We start from the raw sequence: 22,958 nt of genomic DNA, 5'->3' as shown, positions 1-22,958 counted from the left end.
TGGCCATAACAACCTGATTCCCTGGAACACCCATGACAGGAGAAAGATTACTTCAAATAAAACAGAAGTCACCAAAACTCCCCAATTCACAGCAGTTGATTCATAATCTATTAAATGGGGCAAATCATTTACAAAGGTCTCTGCTCAGACAATAAAGGGAGGTCATATCTACAGGCTGAAGTGGCATGCAAAGTTTTTCTAGATTAGCAAGGATGACATACATTATTTACCAGCTTGGGCATTATTATCCTTTTGAGGCTTCCATTTATGTTCAAGGCAAGCTATAAAACAGAGGGTAGCAGAGCTGTTCAGACTCACCATTGCCTACAGACTGTCTTTAACAAATGACCTTCTCATAAGTCTAAAAGTGTCTTGAATACACCAACTCCATTGTACCAGAACACCTTCAGCCCCACAGGAGAGCAATAAAAATGACCTGGGGAGTCTCCTATTACAATAACTATTCTAGATGAAAGTACCAGCCATTTCTAAAGTTTATTAATACACTAATGTATATCACTAATAAATTAGTGTATTAATAAAATGTTAAGGTGACACTCCTATGAAACCCTTGGTTTATTATTTTCTGGCACGTATACATGTGGCCAGTTTTCACTGTAAGACCTTTATGTCTTACTGGTATCAGTGGCTGTTCCCTACACTCCAGAATTACAAATGCATATATCAAAATTTCACTTTGAGTTTTAAAATATGAATTTCTAGCTCTCTGGTCTGCAGAGTGGAACCTGAGATTATGAACTCTGGGCTGGAAAATGAGGAAGTTATAGTTATGGCAACGCTACAAGGGTTGTGCCTAGTTTTTAATGGCACTTGAAATACTTCTATTATTCATGTTTTTGTTACATCACCTTAAAAGACAGGGACTTGCTGCAGAAGAGCCAGCAACAATTGTTATGCCTGGACTAGTGATATATATAGAGGAGGGCTGATATTTGGTCCTTTCCTTGGAAACAGCAGGAGTCATCCTCACTGGTGCCACTGCACGAATCAGCACCAAGCCAAAGGAGAGCTCTGTGTCTAGGCCACTGCAGAAAAACAGGGGACATGAGCTTGTTTTCAGCACTCAAACAGAATTTTAATCTCCAGGCACATCCTGCCCTGCTTTTCATCTGCAGAGCTCTCCTGTTATTAGCAGAAGTATCAGCAGAAGTCAGGAAGAGCTACGGGGTCTGTAGGATTCTTCCCTCCCACTCTCTATCTCCTCATCTCACGTGTCTTGGTTTCCCAAAGCTTCAGACCTGAGCAGATGAGAACAGAAATGCATGGGGAAATCATTCCAGATGCTGTGGCTCAGTGTAAACGCATCAATCATGACAGGCCATTTCTGATGCACCATAACAGCAGCTGTTGAGTGCAATAAATTATGCTTAATATGAAATACAGTTTCCACTTACAGAATAAGAAAAACTGCAAGTTCAAACCAAGAGTCTGGAATTGCACAAAGCAAAACAACCTATCCAAAATGCTGCTAAGACAAGGCAAAAGCACCCTCTAAAGCATACTGTGACCTTTCAGTGAGATGATATCCAGTCAATTACATGGCTGCCATGGAACTCAGACTCTCTCAGTGAGGTTGATGGCACATGACCTTAACAACAAGGAGCCATTTGATATTAAAACAAAACAAAACAAAACAAAACAACAAAACCAGCCAAAATCAAAACAGCTGGAGGACAGCAAGGGGGGGGGCATCACAGTGCGGAACAGTGAAGCAGGAAAAACATGTAAAAAAAATATAAATCTTACATCAACAATGCTGACTGATAAAGAAGGAAGAATTTAAAGAGGAAAAAAAATAGCTGGAATAAGGAAAGAGACTAAAAGCCAAAGGCCATGCCAAAGCAAAACAAAGCAGGGCAATGTAAGGGATCAGAGTTTTATCCTTTCTTCCGGACTTGCAGCCTTTTCCTGAGTTTATTTCCTCTGTTGCCACATCACCCATCATATGCTCATCTCACCTATTCTTAGATGTTATTGGGGAAGTCAAAGCTGTGCCAGCAGGAGCTGAGGGCTGTGCTGAGCTGGATGGGCAAAGGATGCCACAGGCAAGCCCAGAAGGTGCAAGACAACCTGGACAGGGTAGGACACAAGCAGTTGTGGGGTGGCTCTGGAGGACTCAGAGGCTACACACAGGGCTGAAAACTTTGTTATGGTGAGCTCTTACCCTTTCCAAAACTCTCTTTGAGAAAATGCCTGTGCCAGCACAGCGTTGTAGCCACTAAACTGCCTTATGTGCCAGATGTTCAACATTTCACCAGTGTTACAGTTTAGTGGTGTGCTAACAAATGGAGCTAACCATCAACATCAGATGCTTACAGTTTACTTTATGCAGAGAGACCTTTAAAAGCAGCTTGTTTTCAAAATCTGTAGGCAAACATGAACAGCCAACGATTAGAAATGTGTTTTTAGAGTCTGTGGGGATCTAGATGGAGCCCTCATCTGGGAGATGGGAACAACAGATAACGCCAGAGGGGGACAAGCAAAACTATGGATGAATTTACTCTGTGTAGCCTGATACTGTGAAAGCAGGTGCAGTGACATGTCTTCATTATTACTTAATCTTTCCATCTCCTAGATGTGGGGATTGGGACAATGATGGGGATTGGAACTGTGGTGCAGAATACTGAACTGAGATAATCTAATTTTCTTTAGTGTCTGCATCGGTATTCAAACTCAGTTGCTCATGAAGCAAAACAAGAAAATACATTTTGCCCCTTTTCTAAGCCATTTCTTGGCTGTTTCAATTATTTAACTAAGCTTCTCAGTGAAAATAAATGCCAGAACAGCTTTGCAGAAACCTTCCTCTCAGGAGAAAAAAAAAAAAAAAAAAAAAAAAAAAAAAAAAAAGAAAAAATAAACCATTGAGCACAAAAACACGAAGAAAGGCAGAAAGATGAAAAACTTATTTCATTCCAAGCATGGATTGACTGCATATAAATTAATCATACTACACAGGGAAGGGAAGAGCAAATCTCCCTGAGATATAATAGTGTCATGTATCACAAAACAGATTCAGGGCACACCAGGGTAGAACTGAGCATGAGTGACAGCAAAGGTGCAGTGCTGTGGCAAATGCATTTATGATCTTAAAAAGAAATAAATCAGCATTTGTTGATAATTACCTCTGAAAAGAAAAGAAAAATAACTGCAGGACTTAATAGCATCTGCTGCAGTCAGTCTATGGTGGAGTGCTTATGATGAGGGAGGGGATGCTCTGCTTCCTGCAGAGATCGAAGGAATTGTGATGATACAACATGAGAAGAAATGCAAGAAGATGATCTGATAATCAGGAAGTAATAAAATAAGACAAATATTAAAAAAAAAAAACTTCAGGTGATTTACAGAAAAAAACCAAAATTTCTTATTTAATTATGCAATATTTCTATTTCTTATCATTTAAATCAGAAGATGATGCTTTATCTCTTAGGAGAAGAACAGAACCCTTGTAATGGCATTGTAATGAATATCAAAGAGAGGAGTGTCAGGACCACTAAACATTGTCACAGAGACAGAACTGCAGACAAAACAGGATCTCAGGGCATCTTCAGACCCTAGGACTACTTTGCCCTAAGTTAAGAGGAGCCAGGCAGGATTTTACTCACAAATTAAACCATTACTCTCTCCAACAGAAGAAAAAAAAAGCAAACAAAACAAAACAAACCCCCAAACAAACAGGAAAAAAACCCAACACACAACAAACAAAACCCTCCAAATCCAAATGAATAATTTTCATAACTAGCTGCTGCTCACTACGCATTTTTGCTGGACATGTGGTCATTGACAACAAACCACTTACATTCTTAGTTTACAAATCATCTCCATGGCAAACAAAGCTGTTCAAGCCTGCAAGCACAAATGCACAGTGGGTGTTTTGAGTGTGAGTAAAATATATCCTAAGCATCCCTTCTCCTGCTCCCTTTCAATGACTTTTAGGAGAAGTAGGCTTCCTGGACACAAAATTACTAGAATGCAACCTGAGGGTTTTTTTTTTCCACCTACAGGCTTATATGTTTTACTTTGGAGGAAAGTTCATCAATACTTAATATTTAATGACTTGACATCAAGAGAACTGCTGCTCTATATCCTATGAAGTTTTTGGGGATAGAGGAAGGTACCTCCATTAGCTCTTTGAAGCTCAGTGGTTGAAAACTGAAGCTTTTGATTAATTTGTAAAGGCAATTCTACATTTACAGCTGTGCAAGAGAAGGAAAAAGAAAAAAAAAAAAACAATGCCTCACTCTGAGCTTGGCTTGGTATCTCAAGATACCACCAGAGTTCAGTGGAGTTTCTGAGTTCAAAGGAATCCCATGAGATAAGAGTCTCAGTTAAACACAAGGAACTGCAGTGGCTCCTCTGTGTAAAGGTATAGACCTGCATAAAGGAAACAATGCATGGGTAACCAGCCAGCTTGCAGCTTGTATTTGCATTTCATCAACACTCAGAGCTACTTTCCAGCACAGCAGGCAGTTAGCTTGCCCTAATTACTGCCAGGGAGACCCAGATGCTTTTGTCAGCTCTTCAAGCACGGAGAAAGATTACCAGCAGGCAAGCCAGCCATTGGATCAAGGATGGCTCCTAACAGGAGGTTTGTAAAAAAATCCACTAATGCTTATGTTCTCTACCAAATGGAAGAAATCTAAACACTTTATAAATCTGAGATCAGACTATTCTTATACAGGATTATCCTCCACGCTGAAGAAACAAACACAAACATGCTCAATTAAAGACAGAGCTATTGCAACAAACATTTTTTTGTGTGAAGTGTCCAGATACAAAGCAGTGCCTTGAGCAGACAGGAAGGCACAGCCATTCAGCAGGTGTGTCTGCCCGCCGAAGGGAGAGGACGTGACAAAAAGATGTGGGGTCCAGCATCTCCCACACTTTGGTGTGGGTTCAACCTCTTCCTGACTCCAGTGGCAGAGGAGGCTGGGGCCCAAAGGATTGAGGCCATTTTACCTACCCAGATAGTCTGAATGAAGTAAAAGCAATTACTATTTTTCACATTTTGAAATTACATGGAGAGGATCCTCCATTCTCTTGCAAATTGAATTTCACAAGCTTTCAAAGCAATTTGGCTTAAGCTTGAGAAATAGACTCAGCAGCAGCTCTTTATCCAGCAGTAGTGGGGGAGGCCAGTGCCTCTTATCACTGATTTCAGCAGCTGGTTGAAACCAGCACAAATTCTCTATCACCATACAAAATAAAATTACCTTTTTTACCCTCCTCATATGAGAGAAGAAAAAAAACCTGTTTGTTTGAGAAACTAGGACTGCAGCTTAACCTGAAATACTTTCTTCTGCTCAGCTGTATGATTTTTTTAAAAAATGAAAAGCCTGATTAATGCAGTTCAGGGCTGTGTGTGCTGTAAACTGTAACCATTTGCTGACTTTTTGTATATGGTAAAACTCACCTGGGACCCAAGCTCTCCCCTGCCCTGTCTCTGCTGATTGCTGAATTTGAACTTGTCACTTTGGCAAAACAAGCAGGGCAATCCCTTCTCCCTAGCAAAAGCCAAAGAGACACTCTGATTATAAAGAAGTTAAATATTAGTATTATTGACATTATGCTGTTAGGAATTTGATCCACTTTTCAGCAAAAGGACAGAAAATTTGGAGGGAGAGTCCTCTTGTTGCCACAAAAGCAGCCAAATTGGCATTATGTGCCTCTGTGCAGGTAACTGTGTCGAGTCCCACATGACTTCAAACAATGCTCAATTTCCAACAATATCTGAATCAGAACATTTGTTCAGCAAATTAAACTCACTCTCTGAGATGGCAGGATAGTATTCAGGAAAAGAGAGTCTTATATCCAAGCACAGATCTATTGCTCTTAATTTGTCATGCATAAAAGGACACTGAGTTTGGGCCTAAATTGTGATCATTTGCAGATGCCATACATAGCACACAATACTGGGATCTACCTGACTAGCTGGTGGTTAAGGATGGACTGCAAACCTTGCTGGTTCACTGTCTCTTTGCCTATTTTTCATTTGAAACTCTCATCCCAAGAGCTCTTGCATTCTTTTCTTTCTTTTCTTTTTTTTTTTTTTTTAATGCACAACAAGAAAATTAGAATTTTGTAACTGACATTCTCCTCTCAGCTGCACTGATGCCCATAACTGAAGCCAATGGAGTTGTACCACAGTGACTGAGAATTCGGCTTGGCATGTGAAACAGTTATCAAACAGGTTTTTTTAATTGCCAAAGTCAAGGATCTGTTACCATTTACTTTCTGTCTGGGTCTGCTACCAGGATAATTCACATTTCTGATCCAACTCTCAGAGTGTATTCAATTGTAAGTAAAAAAAAAAAAAAGAAAAAGAAAATTAAGAATTTGGCTGCTTTCAATGGTACTAATAGCTTTTTGTCCTGTGAGAAACCAATCCTCTCAGAGGAACAAAACTGTAGGTGCTTTGACAATGCTAAGAAACTTGACAGCACAGCCCAGGGGATTTCCTCTCTAGTTCACTATTTGCAGTTTCCTCTTGGTCAAGAGTGGCTGCAAGTTGTTCCATGCAATACCTGCTGCCACCCTCTGACCTCTGCACTCCAGTTCCCAGAGCACAAGTGAAAACTAGCATTAAATGAGAGCTTTGCTGCCAGCCTGGGCAGAAAGGACTGACATCATTAGTAGAACCATCTTCTTTGTCAAAGTCAGAGATGGGGAACTTGGACAGAGCCATCCAAGTTTGTTCTGGAGAAAGTTATATTAAAATTTATTTTCTGCTAAAATATTGACATATCTGAGGTCTGCTTTTGTTTATGGTCATGTATATTCATGTTTTATTTGCTAGCACCCTGAATCTTCCTAAGCTTCACCAAAACTTTTATAACTATGGGATATTCTAAGAAGATTAATTACTCCTATCTAACTTCTCAGTGTCTTCATTGTCCAAACTTCATCTTTACAAAGAAAGGCCTCACAGCCCTTAAATACCTTCTATTCAAGATTCCACAGATCACTTCTCTCCCACAGGAAGTTAAATACAGGCTCTTGAGGCAAATATGACAGCAGATTATGTAGGAAAACAATCTGTCAATTATTCATGTATTTTTAACTGCCAGTAGGGTGGTACAGCAAGTGGAAAAAAAAGGAGGAGAGCTGACAGAGTAATGAGCCATCTTCTCTAAAGATCACCAGCAAATGCTTTGCTGGCCACAAAGAACCACGACTGAGAGAATGCTGACATTGATAATTAATGAGCTATTTAAAATGTGCAAATCAGAGTATACTTCACATGCCCTATCACCTGTGGGTGAGATTTTGTAGAATATGATTCATGGGTACTCTACTTGGATAGAAACAAAACATTTCATTCATTTCAAATTTTCACTGGTACAGAACAGTGGCTCAGATATCAGAATCTCTCCTCATGGCACATCCTAATTAGAGAGAAGAAAGAAAACTGAACTTCTGTAGGGAGTGAATGAGAACTGACTGAGGTTTTACCTTTAGCTTAGACCTAGGTTAAGATGGCACCAGAAGAGACATAATTATTTCTAATTTCAAGGAAATGCTTGATTCAAGAAAATAATTGAAAAGCACATATTTTAATCCCTTCCAATTACAGCATTTACTTAAGAACATGTTTAAAGAAAACACATATATTTAAATACTATCTTGAACTGGAATTCCTCTGCATGCTGAGGCCCCACAAGCACTATCTGAAAAATCTCATGTACCTTACTTATCAGCAATAGATTTTATAAAATTTCCTTTTACACTACCAAAAAAAATAAAGCTATTTCCATGATTACAGCCAATACCCAGGAAATGCACCATTCCAGTTCTATCTTACTGTTAGTATTTCTAAATAAAATTGTGCTCACACTGTGACTTTCATCTCTGCCACTGCATTTTTCTCTTCTTTGACCAAGGAATGCCAGCAAGGAGTTTTACTCTAAATTCCTATTTTCTCCCATGGGCATATGGACTCTACTTGTTCCCTGACTGAAACACCTGAGTACACTTCCTGTAATATTTATCTATTTTTCTTTCTTCAAAGAGGGGAAAACCCCTCTGGCTCCATCTACCTAGGTCATGGGAGTGCAGTTTTTTTACTGATGACCTTGCCTTGCCAAAAAGAAAACTTGCCTTTGGTTTGGTTTGTTAGTCACCTGAACAGCATCAGCAAAATTTGCAAGTATTTCTGTGCAAAATGTGTGCTTAAACCCCGAGTATGAGCTGATTGAAATATGAACAGCTATATATTCAGAACATCAGAAATAAATAAAATAAATAAATAAAAGAAGGCACCCTGTGTTACAAAACCATTCATGTTGAGTTATCCAGCTCATTTTACTACCAACCCAGAACTCTAGAGGGAAAACAACAATACACCTCTAATGTTCAACACTGAGCTAAAATCAAAGCTAGTTGTTTCTTCAACAATGCTGGAACTTCCACCTACTAAGATTAACAATGTTGCTCAGTGTTCATCATTATTATTTTAATATTGCACTAGAAAGATAATGGAATTGCCATATGGTGGAATTATCATGTCAGACATCTGTTACATCCCTCTTATGGAAAAAAAAAAGCACTTCAATCTATTCACAGACTAAGCAAGCTGATAACTATTACTAATTTATAAAGATATTTATTACACAAAGATATTAAGTATAGGATTAAATTAATTGTAGGATTTTCTTTAGAGGCTTACCTGTATAACACTAAAAATATTGATTATATATATATATATATTCTCTATTTTTGTGTGGACTCAGCACTACAAAAACTATAGCAAAATTTTGAATACTGAAGTCATTTAAGATTGCAGAGGAGGCACTGCCTCAACATATTTGCAAAGCTTTTCAAGCAGTTGACTGAAAACATTGAGCTGATCTCAGCCATTTACAGATTTATGTCTAATTAGATGAATATAATACACACAAAACACTTTTCAAACACTGGTCTTCTTTTTATTTTCATTTTAAAACTTTCTCTTTTTTTTTTTTTTTTTTTTTAATTTGCCTGTACCTAACAATAAGGAATCATAATTTTAAAAAATCACACAGAAATAGGTTTGAACAGAAGTTTTTCTTTTTTCTTCTCGGTACACTGTTGATAAAAATTGAAAAACTATTTTTGGTCATCAAAAATAATTCTTCCATCAATCATTGGGGAAGGCAATAACCACATCCTGACCCCTTCTCTCCTGCATGTGCTTTTAACCATGACAGACATTTCATAAGGAAAATACCACAACTGCCTTTATGCCTCATTTAACTATAATATTTGGTCTTTTTAATCACTTTAGAAAATATTATTTCTAAGATTATTCTTGTGTATAGCGACACAAGCAACCACCACCCACCCCAGGGACAAAAAAAATGTTAATATCGTTATCAGGGAAATATTTTAAGCATTCATGCTATCCTAGCTGAAATTGGACATCACTTCACCATAAAAATGTAGCAAAAAAAAAAATATGTTTATACACTCAAACACATATGCAAATACTTCATTTTTAGAAGGCAATACATATCTAGCTGCCTTCCTGCTGTGGGATATGAAGGTATTGATAATGCTTTGGTATGGATTACATCAGTTAATTACCAAGTCCATCACACCTACAGAAAATGCATTCAGACTGCCATGTTCAATAACCCTGGGAGCCTGGAATTAAGCAACTAAGTCTTCGTATTAATGTAAGGAATTATCAGCTTTTCTGAACATATTAAGTCTAGATGGATGTCCCTAAAGCATTCAGTAAAATTCCCAGACACTTAATTTTAGTGAATTTGTGGCCTCGTGAAACACGGAGACAGGATCTACGCTAATTTTTCCAAAATATGACCTGAAATAGACATAAAGAAGGGGGAATATTTCTCTTTGGAATTTATTAATGCTGGCAGATTTGTGAAAATCACCAGAGAATCTGGATAGGAAGAGAAAAGCAAATGATTTATTAGTCAGCGGAATCAGCTATGGTTACATGGACATCAGAACCTCACTCGTGCTGTTCCCAGCATCCTCACAGCCTCACTCATAACAGATAATGATGTCCTGCTTTAAAAACCTTTAAATAATATGCAGTTGTCATATGAGGTATGTCTGAGGCCATTTTTTCTGACTTCATCCTTTTTTTCTAATTCATGAGCATGTCAGAATCTTTGTATTTATAGGGCTATGCTGGGAGCTGAGGAAAACCTGCAAGCTGACGGACATTACAAAAGCCCTGCTGACCTCTTCAGTCTTTCCTCTACACAGGATACACCCACAAAGCTCCAAACATTTAATATGTGGCTGGATTTAAAGACCTAACAAGACAACACAGAACTTCCAAGTGTTTTGTTCCCCTTCTCTTTCCTCCAGGGTCGGAAGGAATATCAGCACCATGGAATCTCTTCACTTGGGCTTCCTCCCCCATGGTTTCTGCCCTTTCCAGAACTCTTTCTACCTGCTACCTGTTCTCCCAAGACCTGGTACTTGCACCACTGTGGTTTTAGATGCAGACACAAGCCAAAGTGATGATGGATCTGAACACACCAAAGCCAGGGATGGATTTGATCCTCAGCCCATCATCATCTCACAGCGGGGAAGTGCTTGGTTATTTATTAATGGAGAGGAATATATCTTTAGATCTTCTGGAGTGGACTTTCATAAACTGGTTCCTTTTTCTCACCCCATGCTCCTAGGCACTTCTAGGAAAGAGTGGCATAGTTGGATCCAAGAAAAAATTTCCATTCTTCTCTTCCTTAATGCAGATGCCCCTGCCCATCATTTATGTTTCCTCTTTGGAGAAACTGGCAGGTCTCATAGCTTTCTTCCTTAAGTCCCTTTGGAGACTTTACTGCTCCCCTCCATAGTAAAAAAATTCCCATCTAATAGCTTCATCTGGCTTTTAAAAATGTGCCTGTCTGTGTGTCTGTGTGTGTATAAATATATGAGTGTGCTTGCAAAACCACACTGCAAAAAAGAGACATTTCAACAGAGGTTCATTAAGTGAAAGGAAAACTATGCAAGGAAATAAACACTGCATGCAAAGTTATTCATAACAGAATTGCAGATGTTTTAGTCAAAGAGCATCAAGACATAACACTTAGGAAGTATCTAACTCTGAAGTAATGCCAGCATATAAACAAAACATAAGTTTCAGCTGTTTGAATCAACTGTTGATTATTGAATGAAAACAAATATTTAAAGACAAGTTTAGCTAAGAGATTAAATTAAATAAATCAATAAATCACAAAGTACTTTTTGAGTTATTTAAGACAGATATAGGATGTTGATATTACCCACACGGGAAAAATAGGGTTTTGAAGAAACCTTCTATATTAATTTATTAACTGAATGTCCCAAGAATTGTTTGATTAAAGAAAATGATCTGCAGCCTGTGAAGCAGGCATGCCTGTGAATGAAGATTTGGTCTTAATAACTGTAAGTGAGCAGAAAGGTTTCTCACATGGCTGACACTCTTGTGTTTAGAAGAAATTTTCAGTATTTAATGCAGTCATATCACCTACATTTTGAGAGCTCTGATACATGCTTGATGTTCAACAAAACATCACACAACAGACTCTTGTAATCACGTCCTTGCCAGCCACACATAAAAGCAGGTTGCACACTGCAACTTGCAGCAATTAGCCTGATTAATTAGATATGGAAAGAAAATTCATCTCCCAGCGCTCCATGTGCTCTGGGAACAGTTGGAATCCGTTGGCTGGCTGCAGCAGCAGGACTGACCCTGCTGCAGAGCACTGGGGGGGCTGCAAGTGTGGCAGCACTTGGAAGCTCTGTCAGGGCAGGGTGCCTGGGCTGGGCTCTCACCACTGAGAGAAGAAGGTCACACCCTGAGTCAATCTGCTTTTCTTTCCCTCAGCTCTCGGGAATCACACACAAAAGAAATAGAATGTATTATTCCATGCTTTCTGAAAGGAAATTGTGTGAGCCAAGCTTGTAAAACACACAGCACTTCAATCATGAAAATGCACCAAAGAAGTGGTTAACGAGATCTTCAGGCTTAGCAGGGCTCCAGAAAGTGATAAGGGGACTGAACGACTCTTGCTTTCTTTTCACAGGAGAACAGAAGCTCTGAGACACAATACAAGGATTTCTATCCTTCAAGGCTACTGAGAATCAGTGACTGTAACACACCCAGCCTTTTTCAGCTGCCCCAAATGCAGAAAAATGCATCACAGCCATGCGATGGTACAGTTAAGGGTCACCAGCTCAGCCACAACCTTTTGTTCCACCTGGGTGAAACAATCCCATTTCTGTGTAATCCTAATGTTTATTTAGTGTGCCTGGCAGGCACTGAGCAGGAACAGTGGAAGGCACAGAGTGTGAGAGAGAACCAAGCATTGCTTCATGTGAGGACCCTTCCTAACAAAAGAGGTTGACACAAAGAGCTGTAACTGCAAGGGAAATTTTCCCACCAGCAACAAATCACTGCCTAAATTTGTTGTTTGCTCAGCAACAGTTTGATGCTGTCCCATGTTATGCAAAGGGATGGTTTAGAAATATTACTGTCCTAACATGACATGAGCAACTTGCTAGGAATAAAGAAAGGCAGCATGCTATGAAAAAACATTGGCACCAAGATGATCGCTCTACTAAATTTCACCGCATTTCAAAATGGGAATGTGTCAGAATTTGAGACTGGATATGATTAATCTGGGTTAAAAAAACCACAATAAAGCAAATTGTTACAAATTAACTTGGTCATTTAAACATGAAAGAACAACAAAATTAAAGCAGCAAGGGGCCTGAGATCCTTTTCTCTCAAACTGAACTTAAAAAGAAATTTTTTTTGCAACTAATTAATGAGCAATTTATGCAAGCATCTTGCCATTCTTTAAATTGTTAACACTGCCGTAATTTCATTTACAAGCAGATTTTTTTCCCTGTGTGTATATACCACAGGGGGTAGCTTCAAAACAGTGCACAAGGTTTTAGATATATCCCACTGGCTGAACAGAAATTCCATGGTTTGGCTTCCTTTTGGAGGGCCTGGAAACCCATCCCACCTGGATGGTGCCTTGTGAAGTAAATCCACAACAGAGGCAAAGACAAACCAGAAGTCTTTTCTGGATTGTGCAGTGCAGTAGGAATGGAATAGCATTGCTGACCACGTCCAGCTGTTTCTGTGCCTGTAGTTTTCCATACAACTGGTTGGGATTTGCCTTTGGTGCTCCTCTGTGCTCCAAGGAGCCTCTAGGAACCATTCCTCTCCAACAAATGCCAACAACAAACAGCAAATCTTATCCTCTGAGCTTGGTACAATAAAGTGTACTGTTAGAGTATTTATATATTAAGGTGTCATAGGATAAGATTTTCAAAAATATAGAAAACATTATTGAGTCTGAGGAACTTCTGAGAAACTCATCATAAGCACACACAAACATTTTGTTCTTCTTTTTCATCTTTGCTTTTAAAACACAAAGCAGGGGAAGACCTGGCTTTGCATTAGGCAACAGGAGACCAGGATGGGTGCAAGAACTGACACAATTTAGCTTCTCTGGGAGTTTAATATCCGTGAGATCTTTATGCTGAACCAGATTTGACTGAATTGGTTAAGGAATGCAATATTTATTGAGAGGGACACACAGTCAACCATGAGATCATGTATGTAATACTTGAAGACAACAAAGCAATGGGCCAGTTCAAGAGGCAATTGTACTGAACTATGTAAGCCACCCTATTTTACACAACTCCAGTATTCCAGCTAAAAACCCAATATTCAATATGCAAATATTTTGCAGTAGAATTGGAAAATCTAATGTGATCAGGTAGCAAATGTAAAAAAAAAAATAGAGAAGTTTAAGGTTCAGCGTCCTCTTTTAAATTTATTAGACATCTTGAGTGTCAGTGATGCTGACAATTATGTTTTAAAACAATTATTCAAATGATCAAAAGCCACTAGAAGCATCTTGAAATTCTTAATGTGATATTTTAAACAAACAAAAGAAAACACCACCAAACAAACAAACAAAAACAAGAAAAAACCCAAAATAAAAAAAAAAAAAAAACCAACAAAAAAACTAAAAAAAACCAAGGAAAAGTGCAAGGGTTTCCTGCACCTAGTTAAATTTCTGTCTACCTGCAACTGATACCTTCACAACAACCATTTTGCACGGAGATCCTACTGCAAATTTCCCAGGATCTGTCAGCTAAGGGAACTGTATGGATGCTGAGCACTGGGACACTGGAAGCTGTGGGATTCACTTGGCACTAGTGAGCATCTGTTGAGTCAGATCCTCATGATTTATCAGACCCCTGGGGAAGAGCTTTGCCTGCTGGGGCTGATGAACTTTGAAAGCTGGTGTGACCATCCAGGGAAAGAAGTGGAAGCAGATATATGAAAAGAACACACTTGTGCATAGAAACAGGACTTTGCAAGCCACACAGTACATAATTTTAAAGCAAAATGGGTGGGAAAAACTCATCCTCCCATTAATGTTATCTTCATTTATTTAATGAACAGTGTATCTCCATAAAACATGCTCACATTTGCTGTCCTGTGTTGATGTCATGTGTTCAATGACCATTCTTAAAACTGAACTCTTACCATGGATAACTCCCCTGTTTTCTCCAGTGTTTGTTTTTACTGGGCAGGTGAAGTCCCTGAGCCAAGCCTGTCATTGTCCCTGCTACAATAAATGCTTTATTTAATTCTGCTGCTTCAATATATGTAAAGAAACATACCCTTCACCTGGTGCATGCCCTCCGAGGCAACTGACCAAATTTCAGCTCATTGATTTAGTTCTGCCTGACCAAAAATCAGTGCCTATTGTTCCCAAACACGTAATCATCTCACAGTATAGAGCAATTGCTGGCTAAGTGGCTTGATGTTATTGATAACAACCCACCCTGATGAGAACAAGGAGGACTGCCAGAGTGTGTTATGGAAAATTAAAAAAGCTATTTTGCACACAATTTTCAGAAATGGTTTCCAGTGCATGAGAGTTGAGGCTGGTCTGTGGATAGGCTGTCATAATCAAATCCTTAGAAAGGGATGAAAAATGAGCATATTATTCTTGATTTACTATCACTTCACTTATGATTTCCAGTTAATACAGATTCACAAAGCCTTGCCAAAGAGATACTAAAGGCCTGATTGGGCTTTCCTAATTCAAGCAAAACCCATTCTCTAAGTCCTTTTGAAGCCTTTCAGGCTTCTGCCAACTCTTGCAATTTTTATTGCAAGCCTTGCAGTACTCAGTGTTTAGCTTAACATTTCAGCTCCTGGAGTTCTACAGCACGAGAATCTTAATTTTCAGTTTTAAAAGATGCTTATCACCTTCATGACTCAACAGAAAACGTGCAAATTAGACTTGTTTAAAGTGTTAAAAATAAAAGGCAAAAAGAAGGAAGAACTTAACTTTATCATTTTGCTGAATAACTTCATAAAAAGGTGATATTCTTAGAAGAAATTCATGGTTTCTGAGTTCAAGTGCATACTTAAGGCTCCCTAAAAGTTAGCAACACGTATTTTCGTGTAACACAAGTCCTGTTCTTGCAAAAATTAAGGGTTTTCTTTCCGTGTTCATGAAGGTATGCAAAGTGTTGAGCATCCTGCCATGCACTGGGGAGGGAGCAAAGGACCTCTCCTTCCATCTCAGCTCCCCTGCCAATGGCCAGGGTTTCCCCCAGGTGTCAATGGCAAAGTGTGAAGCAGAGGAAACGTCTCACTGACCACCCAGCTGGAGCCAATCCTGCCCCTGCTGCTTGACCAGGCAGCCCAGCTGCCTGATGCAAAAATCTGCTGCAGCTCTGTGGTGATCCTACAGCTGTCTGAAAAGCCTGGATAAAAAAATCCACAGGGCAGGAAAGTGTCCTTCCCACAATGGCTGTAAAGCTGGACACTTGTTAATACTGAAACAACACAATGCTAGCTTCATTTCCCCCTTCCTCCTGACTCCTGATTTCCTCTTTTTTTCCCTCCTCCTTACCTGATACCTTTTGTTTATTGTATGAGATACTGGAGGCAGGGACCCTCACTTCTCTGTGTTTACCCAGTGCCTTGCACAGAGGCTGACAGCTTGAATGCCATTATAATCAAGGGGGAGTAGGGGGGAGGATTTAAGGCACTAAGGAAAATCAGGCATTCACCTACTACTGACATTCAATAAGCTTTGAGTACCTTTCTTCCCTTTGAAAAATTTACATTTCCCAGTGCAATAATTAAGATGTCTGTCGTCACCAAAACATCCATTGTTAAAATATTTCCAAGCTGGGAAAACCTTCATTTAGAGTCTTCAGCAAAAAGCATTTCTTTCTCAGAAACACTAAGACCTCCTTCATCTAAAATCATGCAAAACAGTATTCAACATACTTTCTGGAAGTCCCATGTGGATCTTGCATCATATATTGCTTTTGTTAATATCTGTGAGGGAACAGAGACTCCATCAATTAAAAATTGTAGGTTTTTTAAAAGAAGCTTTCCTATAAATAGAGATTTAAATGATCTTCTTTAAGTATTGCAATCTTTAATTGAATTCAATACCTCTGCAAATGGAGCAAACAATCTCTGACTGATTAGATCATTTGCTTCTATTCTACTTCAGCCATGCTCTGGTTTGCAGTAATGTAAGGTTTTTTCATTAGCAATTGCTGTTCAGCTGCATATTTTCCTCAGTAACCTAATTAATGCTGGAGAGGTAACTTTTCTTCTGGTGCATTACTGTATGTCAGTGTAGTTGACACCATTGCAGGGGTTATGTATAAGCAAAAATCAGGTAAAAAAAGAGAAAGAGAATGAGGAAATCAAAGGTGATCAAAGGCACTCATGAGATACTGAGTGCCTTCATCTCCAGTGACATTAAGGTGGAAAGTGATTCCTCAGCATCCTGCAGGACAGACCCATGGGAGCCCTATGGGTCACAAGCTCAGAAATTATTACAGGCAGGTAGAATAAGAACCAGGTATGAATGAAGAAAAGAAATTATGTCCCTAAGGTGATTCAGTATCTTCCCAGGTCTTTGTTGCATGAGTAGTATAGCATCCTGCAGACAAATTTCAGCTCTGACTTTGGGATGTGATCAATGTCCCAAAATCAAATCAGGGCCTGATGGCAAAATGTGCTCCAGTGCAGTCCCTGATTCATTAAGTGTATGAAATGACACACAGAGATTCTACCAGGCAGGACATTCGACATAGATGAAGTCAAGAAGGGCTCACTCAGGATGCCCCAAGTGCTGCAGTGGTGTTACCATGGAATGTTTCCTCACAAATGTTGCTTTCAGGCTCCTGAATCAGGAGTTTCCCGTCAGAAGCATGAAGTCCTTGCTTTAGCCAGGCTAAAAGGTGAGGGAGGCTGATCAAAACCTTCACACTCAAGACTTGTTTTGCAGCCATGCTCTGCACCTCTGCGTGGTGCTGGAGCCTGCTGGAAGCTCCTCAGGGTGGGGTATCAAAGAGCTCATGGCATTTTGGCACAGCCACTTCAGCCAAAAAGGGATGAGGAAATGGCACAACTGCCTTGAGGCCACTCAGCCCCAGTGGCAGTGAGCTTCTCTGAAAAATTGAGTCGATGTTCTGGTAGAGTCAATAAGGGCCATTTCTTATTTCAGGCACCACAGCCTAGAAACAGCAAAGCTTTGGAAAATCATTTTGCCCTAATTGTTTTGTTTCCCCTCTTCAGAAAAATTTACACCTCACCATAGTTGTTAGCTTAAGAAAATTTTCTTCCAAAAATATCCCACTGGAAAACCTCAAAAATAAAAGTCTTAGTGGCTAAACATGCAAATAGTGTGTAAATTATACTGGGGAACACTCCCAGAAACTGAGGCCAACTGGCAAAGCAATTACACCAGCCAATTCCTGCTGCCTACAGATCATGCAAGGTGACAACTGAGAATGGCCCCTGAGACATTTTTCCTCCAAAATTGTGCCTGGAAGTAACATGAAAGAGTGGCAGCAACAGTATGCTGGGAACTAGAACAGCTTAACTTTGTTTAATTATAATTTAGTAACATTAATTTAGGTCAAATTATTTCACACCATGAGTGTGCTCTACATTTTAGAGACATATCTTCCCTTCGGTAAATTTGGTGAAGTCTTAGATTTTGTTGCTGCAAGTACTGAGGTCAGACTAGTTGGATAATAGAGTGCAAGATATCATTTCAAACAGAATTAAGAACAAAGAAAATCTATTGTTATTTATCAAAACTCTGTAAGTCAGTACCATAATTGTGTAAAACCTCCTGCAACCTGCAGTCAAAAATGTCTAAGTCAAAATGCTTTCTTTTGAGACTCATTTTTAACTTAAATGTACTGCTTCAGGTTTGTAAAATAACAATTTTTATGTTTACTTTACCCAGGTTTGTTAAACAACAATTTTTGCGTTTACTTTACCATGGTTTTTGATCCATAGTACAAAGCATACAAAGATACTACAGACAGAAAAGCTGAAGTGTCATATTTGATGCCCCAATTCACTCTGTGACTTGAGGTTTTACACAGAAAACAGGCAACCTGACCTCAGCCTCTGTCTAACCTGCATGTGCTTCATTCCTGAGCAAATGAATCTTATTCAGCACACCCTGTCTCTCCCTCATGATGCTTTCCGTGTTCCTTGTCCTACTTCTGGATCTCAGGAGTGTAGCTGTCTGTCATGGCTTGGTGCCACAGTGGGCTCACAAGAATGTGAACCAAAAGGACATTAGAAAAGCTTTTAGCAGTCTACTTTCTTTTTTTCTTGGTTTGGTTGAGGGTTTTCTTTGTGTTTATTTTGTCTGAGTGTGTTTTTTTTTCTTGTTGTTTTGTTTTGTTTTTTAAGAAAGAATAAAAATAAAAGAAGTTTTAGGTCTTGAAAGCACAAATTCTGACTGCTGTTACTCAAGGATATACACAAGATGAAGGTTAATTCACTCACATTCCTTTCTCCCCTCCTTTCCCAATAATTAAATTTCCCCACATATTTTACAGAGATCCTGACAAAACCTGAAAGCAACTAAATATATCACCAAATTCATGAGATGCAAATAACCTCAACAAACAGTAAACAACAGGCCATGACTTGGAGCCTGAATCTCCCATGGTGCAAAGTGCTCTTAATTCCCTCTGCTGCCATTGCCTCTTATGAGGAATACTGCCAGAGAAGATGATCAATCGTGGGACTAGAGAAAGTGCTAATTCCCTCTTTTCCAGACTCTTGAATGTTTTTGTCTTCACACCTCCTTCCTGCTCTCTCTTAAAAGTGGGTCTCTTTTCTCTATCTGATGGATAAAGTCACCACTTCATTTCATTATCTCTAACTCCAGACATCCTGCATTCCTACACTGAAAGTAATCGACGTAAGCCATCAAAGGAAGAAAAGGTACTTAAAAATATGCACCACTATTAAGATGGATGACAGAGCAATGTAACTCAGCACCAGAACAATCTGAACTGGTAAGTTTGCCTAATTTAGAAGAAAAGCAAAGCCCTTACTTTCCCTCAAAATGCTGGTGAACATCACATCCATGAGACGAGTACGGTGCAGAGCTTTCAACAGTAATCATACATTTCTTTAAGGGGAACAATTTCATCAGCAGAGGGAATGCGACAAAGGAGGCCACGCTCAGAGGTGGGAAGGTTTTTGCAAAAGGTGAGGAAGCTGACTAACCTGACCAATGGGTTCTTTGGTCGGAGCCTTTCCTCTTCTGGCGGTGCTGGTGGCCAAGGTGGTGGTGGTTTCCATGACTGACGTGGACATCTCCGACTGCATGGCGGTGGCTGTGGACTCGGTTGTCATAGAGGAAGGCACTTCACCAACAAGTCTCACATTCCCTTCTATCATGATGTTGGCATCATTTTCTGCTGCCATATTCAGAACTTTCAAGCCATTGTAGTAAAGACCAGAGAGCTGGCCTTGGAAAGGGTGGCCACGTTCCTTGCCTCCAATTTTTATGGTTGCTTGGCTATTGAAGATTGTGAGCTGACGCCCTGTGAAGATAATATTATATACATGCAAAAATGTTGACTGTGAACGCTGTACTCTACACGAGTGATAACAGATTGTCATGGGGTGAAAAATGAGAGCAATAAACTATAAGAAAAGGATTTGACTCATAATTCATTGCTTTTTAATGAGGTGTCCATGAAATGCATAAATTTTGAGAGCATTTGCATTTTTATTAATTTACGACGTTTTGAGATATATATGTCTTTTGCTAAAAGGCCAATCAAATATATTTGAAAATGTGTTTGGCACTAAAAGATATACCCCTCTCCCTTTTACCTGAAAGCAGTGTTAACCTTTTGGTGTGTCTCATGAATGCCAGGTTCTCTAATTCCTTAAGATAACTTTTTGTTCAAGTCTGCCAACATTTAAAAGTTTTTTTTTTTTTTTTTTTTTTCACACAACGCAGCATAGAGCCTATAGCTTTATGTACAAATGAGTTTATGTATGTATAGACATATAGAAATATGTATATACACACAAAGTTTATATATATGCCATCAAGTCACTAAGTCAAGTGAGTTTTAAAGAATTTATGCAGTAATTTGTTGATTCTTTATGTCAGTGAATATTTACATTTTTAATTAAATTTTTCCTTTTTGTAGTTAAATGTTTTATTTCCCTTCAACATACACACTGAAAAGAAACACATGGTTCACGCTAAGTATCTCAGAGGCAGATTCAGAAATAGATGTCTGATTGGCTTTCAGCAAGGCTATCAATTAAAATAAAAGATTTTCGATGTAAAAGCGGCTTCAGAAATGATACACATACCGATGGAGAAATCATGGCACATTTCCATTAAACAGAGAAATCCTCAGCAACAGTACCACTCTTAGTAAATAGAATAGTCACTTTAGTGACTATTTGGTTTCTGCTCACAAAAAGCATGCACACAACTTTAAGTTCTGTTTTAATTAGTGTTTGTTCCAAAATCCCCTTAGAAGGTTGCAAACGTTAAAGGGACTTCATTTTGATCGGCAATTCATATTGCCCACTATTTAAGACACCTACAGTTTAAACAAATTTTTTTCAGGACCATAATGAAGATATCATAACTACAGATATTTTTAGTTAATAATTTAGATGCTGGAGCATGTAATATAATCTATGAACGATTTATAATTTTTGGTTAATGTTTGCTATGAGTACCTTCATAGATTGAGTTAGTGGATTATATTTAACAGTCCCTTTAACCTTAAGTTAACAGGGTAAGATTATTAAACAGCTGGTACTTCTAGAAATGTATAGAAATTATTATACAAGGTATGCAAATATTACTCTATATTTTACTTTTTAAAATTTGTTTTAATTTAGTTTTACTGAAATTTATTTTTTATGTTTATTAGTGTTACAATGAAGCACTACTTGGTTATGTTCAAATTATTTTTTTATTTGAAGTTTTAATCAATGTTTTTTACCTTTGTCGAGTAGCCATTCATCAACTACTCGACCAAGTCGATATGGAATTCGCTGTCTAGCAATCGCCAGGCGCTCGTTATCATTGTTTCCTTTAAAGTTTAAAGAGACATTTCATTGGTTAAAATCTGTAAGGTCAAAGGTTAAAAGTTAATACTTAAAGCTTGAGCTATACAGTTGCCACATGATTTTTTGAAATTTGGAATTTTAAAAAGTGCTACCTAGAACATTTCATGGTTCAGACTTTTCATTCATTCATTTATTTTATTTTAGCAAACAAAATTATTCCTATGTTAATTGAAAATTAGAAATCTGCATTTGAGCTAGGTTATTAAACTTATGTTATAGACAGACCCAAAAAACAAATTTAAACATCATCGAATGGCTTTACAAAAAAATGATAGTTGACCTCAGGGTTTTGTCTTTTTTGATGTTTCTTATTAACTAGTTAAACATGTTCAGGTGAAACAGGTTTAAGTTTTCAAAAGACATCCAACCTCTCACTCCAGGTTAGTCATTTAAAGAAGAAGAACACAACTCTTAATCACCATCTAAGGCACACTTACTTCTTCTGTCTAATAATAGTCCTGCTGTAACTTATTCCTAAGCAGAAAAAATACACATTTCTTTGCTTCATTTAAATAAAATTCAGAGATTCAAATACATGGTACAGAACAGACCAGGGCATTCACAGTTTGTACATTTTCTTGAGACTCCTTGACAATGTCTTGAAGGAACACCAAGGCTTTGACAAAAGTGACTGGCTGAAAGGTAGCCTGGTTCTGAAATGTGCAAGTGCTTTAAAATTTAGTAAGAGGCCATCTGTGGTGGGATTTAAAACTGACCAGAACCCAGCAATGCAAAGGACAAACTTGTCATATTTGCCAACTATCTTTTTCCAGTCAGTGCAGAGATCTCTGACTTCTTCAACTAAAACAGTGAGATAAAATAAGGCTGGTACACTCAGAAAATAGCAGATGAGGAATAATTAGCGAAACACTTTAAATATTTATTTGTAATTATAGTTTTTTGTTTTTGAGTGATATAGTTTTGATCCCTCAGAATACCACTTAAAAAGCTACTTAAGAGAATGGCAAACCTAAATATTTCCTTCAATGTATAGGCTTTTGGTGGCAGCAGAGTTTTAGACCAACAATATCTTTTTCTTTCATTGTATTGGTTCATTTTAGTGAAGAATCTGAGAGATAAGAAGAGCAAGATGGGTAAAAAGCAGTCATTCATAAATCATGTCCAAATACAAAGTCAATCTTACTGGCTCAAACGTGCATATTTTCTTTGACTTCAAAGCCCCCTAAACCAACCAAGAAACCAAGTTCTGTATCTGTAGTGGAAATGTAAGCACACGCTGCAGTAAGCCCACACAGTGCTCAGAAAGATATGCTCTTGAGCTAGAGGGACCCTACTGCTAACTGTCAAACAGAAATATCATCCAAATTTAGGAGATCAGGGTTCCAGTTTGTCACAAAATTACAAGCCATAACAGGCTTGCAGGGAAGAGTCAGTGCAACAGCCCCCCAGAAGTGCAAATGAAACCATGGTGTTTTATGCAGATATTTATTCTACAGTGCTGAGAACTGCTATTTTCCATGTTTTATGCATCCCTCACTTG

General features: G+C 38.5%; 1 protein-coding gene across 13 annotated transcripts in view; it reads right to left on the bottom strand.

Annotated features, from left to right (window-relative positions):
* Window positions 1-22,958, bottom strand: part of NRXN1 (neurexin 1) — a 668,036-nt gene that overhangs the window by 73,338 nt on the left and 571,740 nt on the right. For 7 of the 13 annotated variants that reach the window (XM_030236512.2, XM_050972680.1, XM_030236513.2 and 4 more), the window contains one exon: window positions 19,574-19,893. In XM_030236512.2, coding sequence (XP_030092372.1) covers window positions 19,574-19,893 — 320 coding nt within the window. Of the gene's footprint in view, window positions 1-19,573; window positions 19,894-21,330; window positions 21,421-22,958 lie in introns of all 13 variants that reach the window. The other 6 variants (XM_030236511.2, XM_050972677.1, XM_050972678.1 and 3 more) reach the window with 1 other exon arrangement.

Source organism: Serinus canaria, chromosome 3 (assembly GCF_022539315.1).
Source record: "Serinus canaria isolate serCan28SL12 chromosome 3, serCan2020, whole genome shotgun sequence".
Classification (NCBI taxonomy): domain Eukaryota; kingdom Metazoa; phylum Chordata; class Aves; order Passeriformes; family Fringillidae; genus Serinus; species Serinus canaria.
Note: the sequence above shows the minus strand (reverse complement) of the source record. Positions and strands in the feature narration are given on the sequence as shown.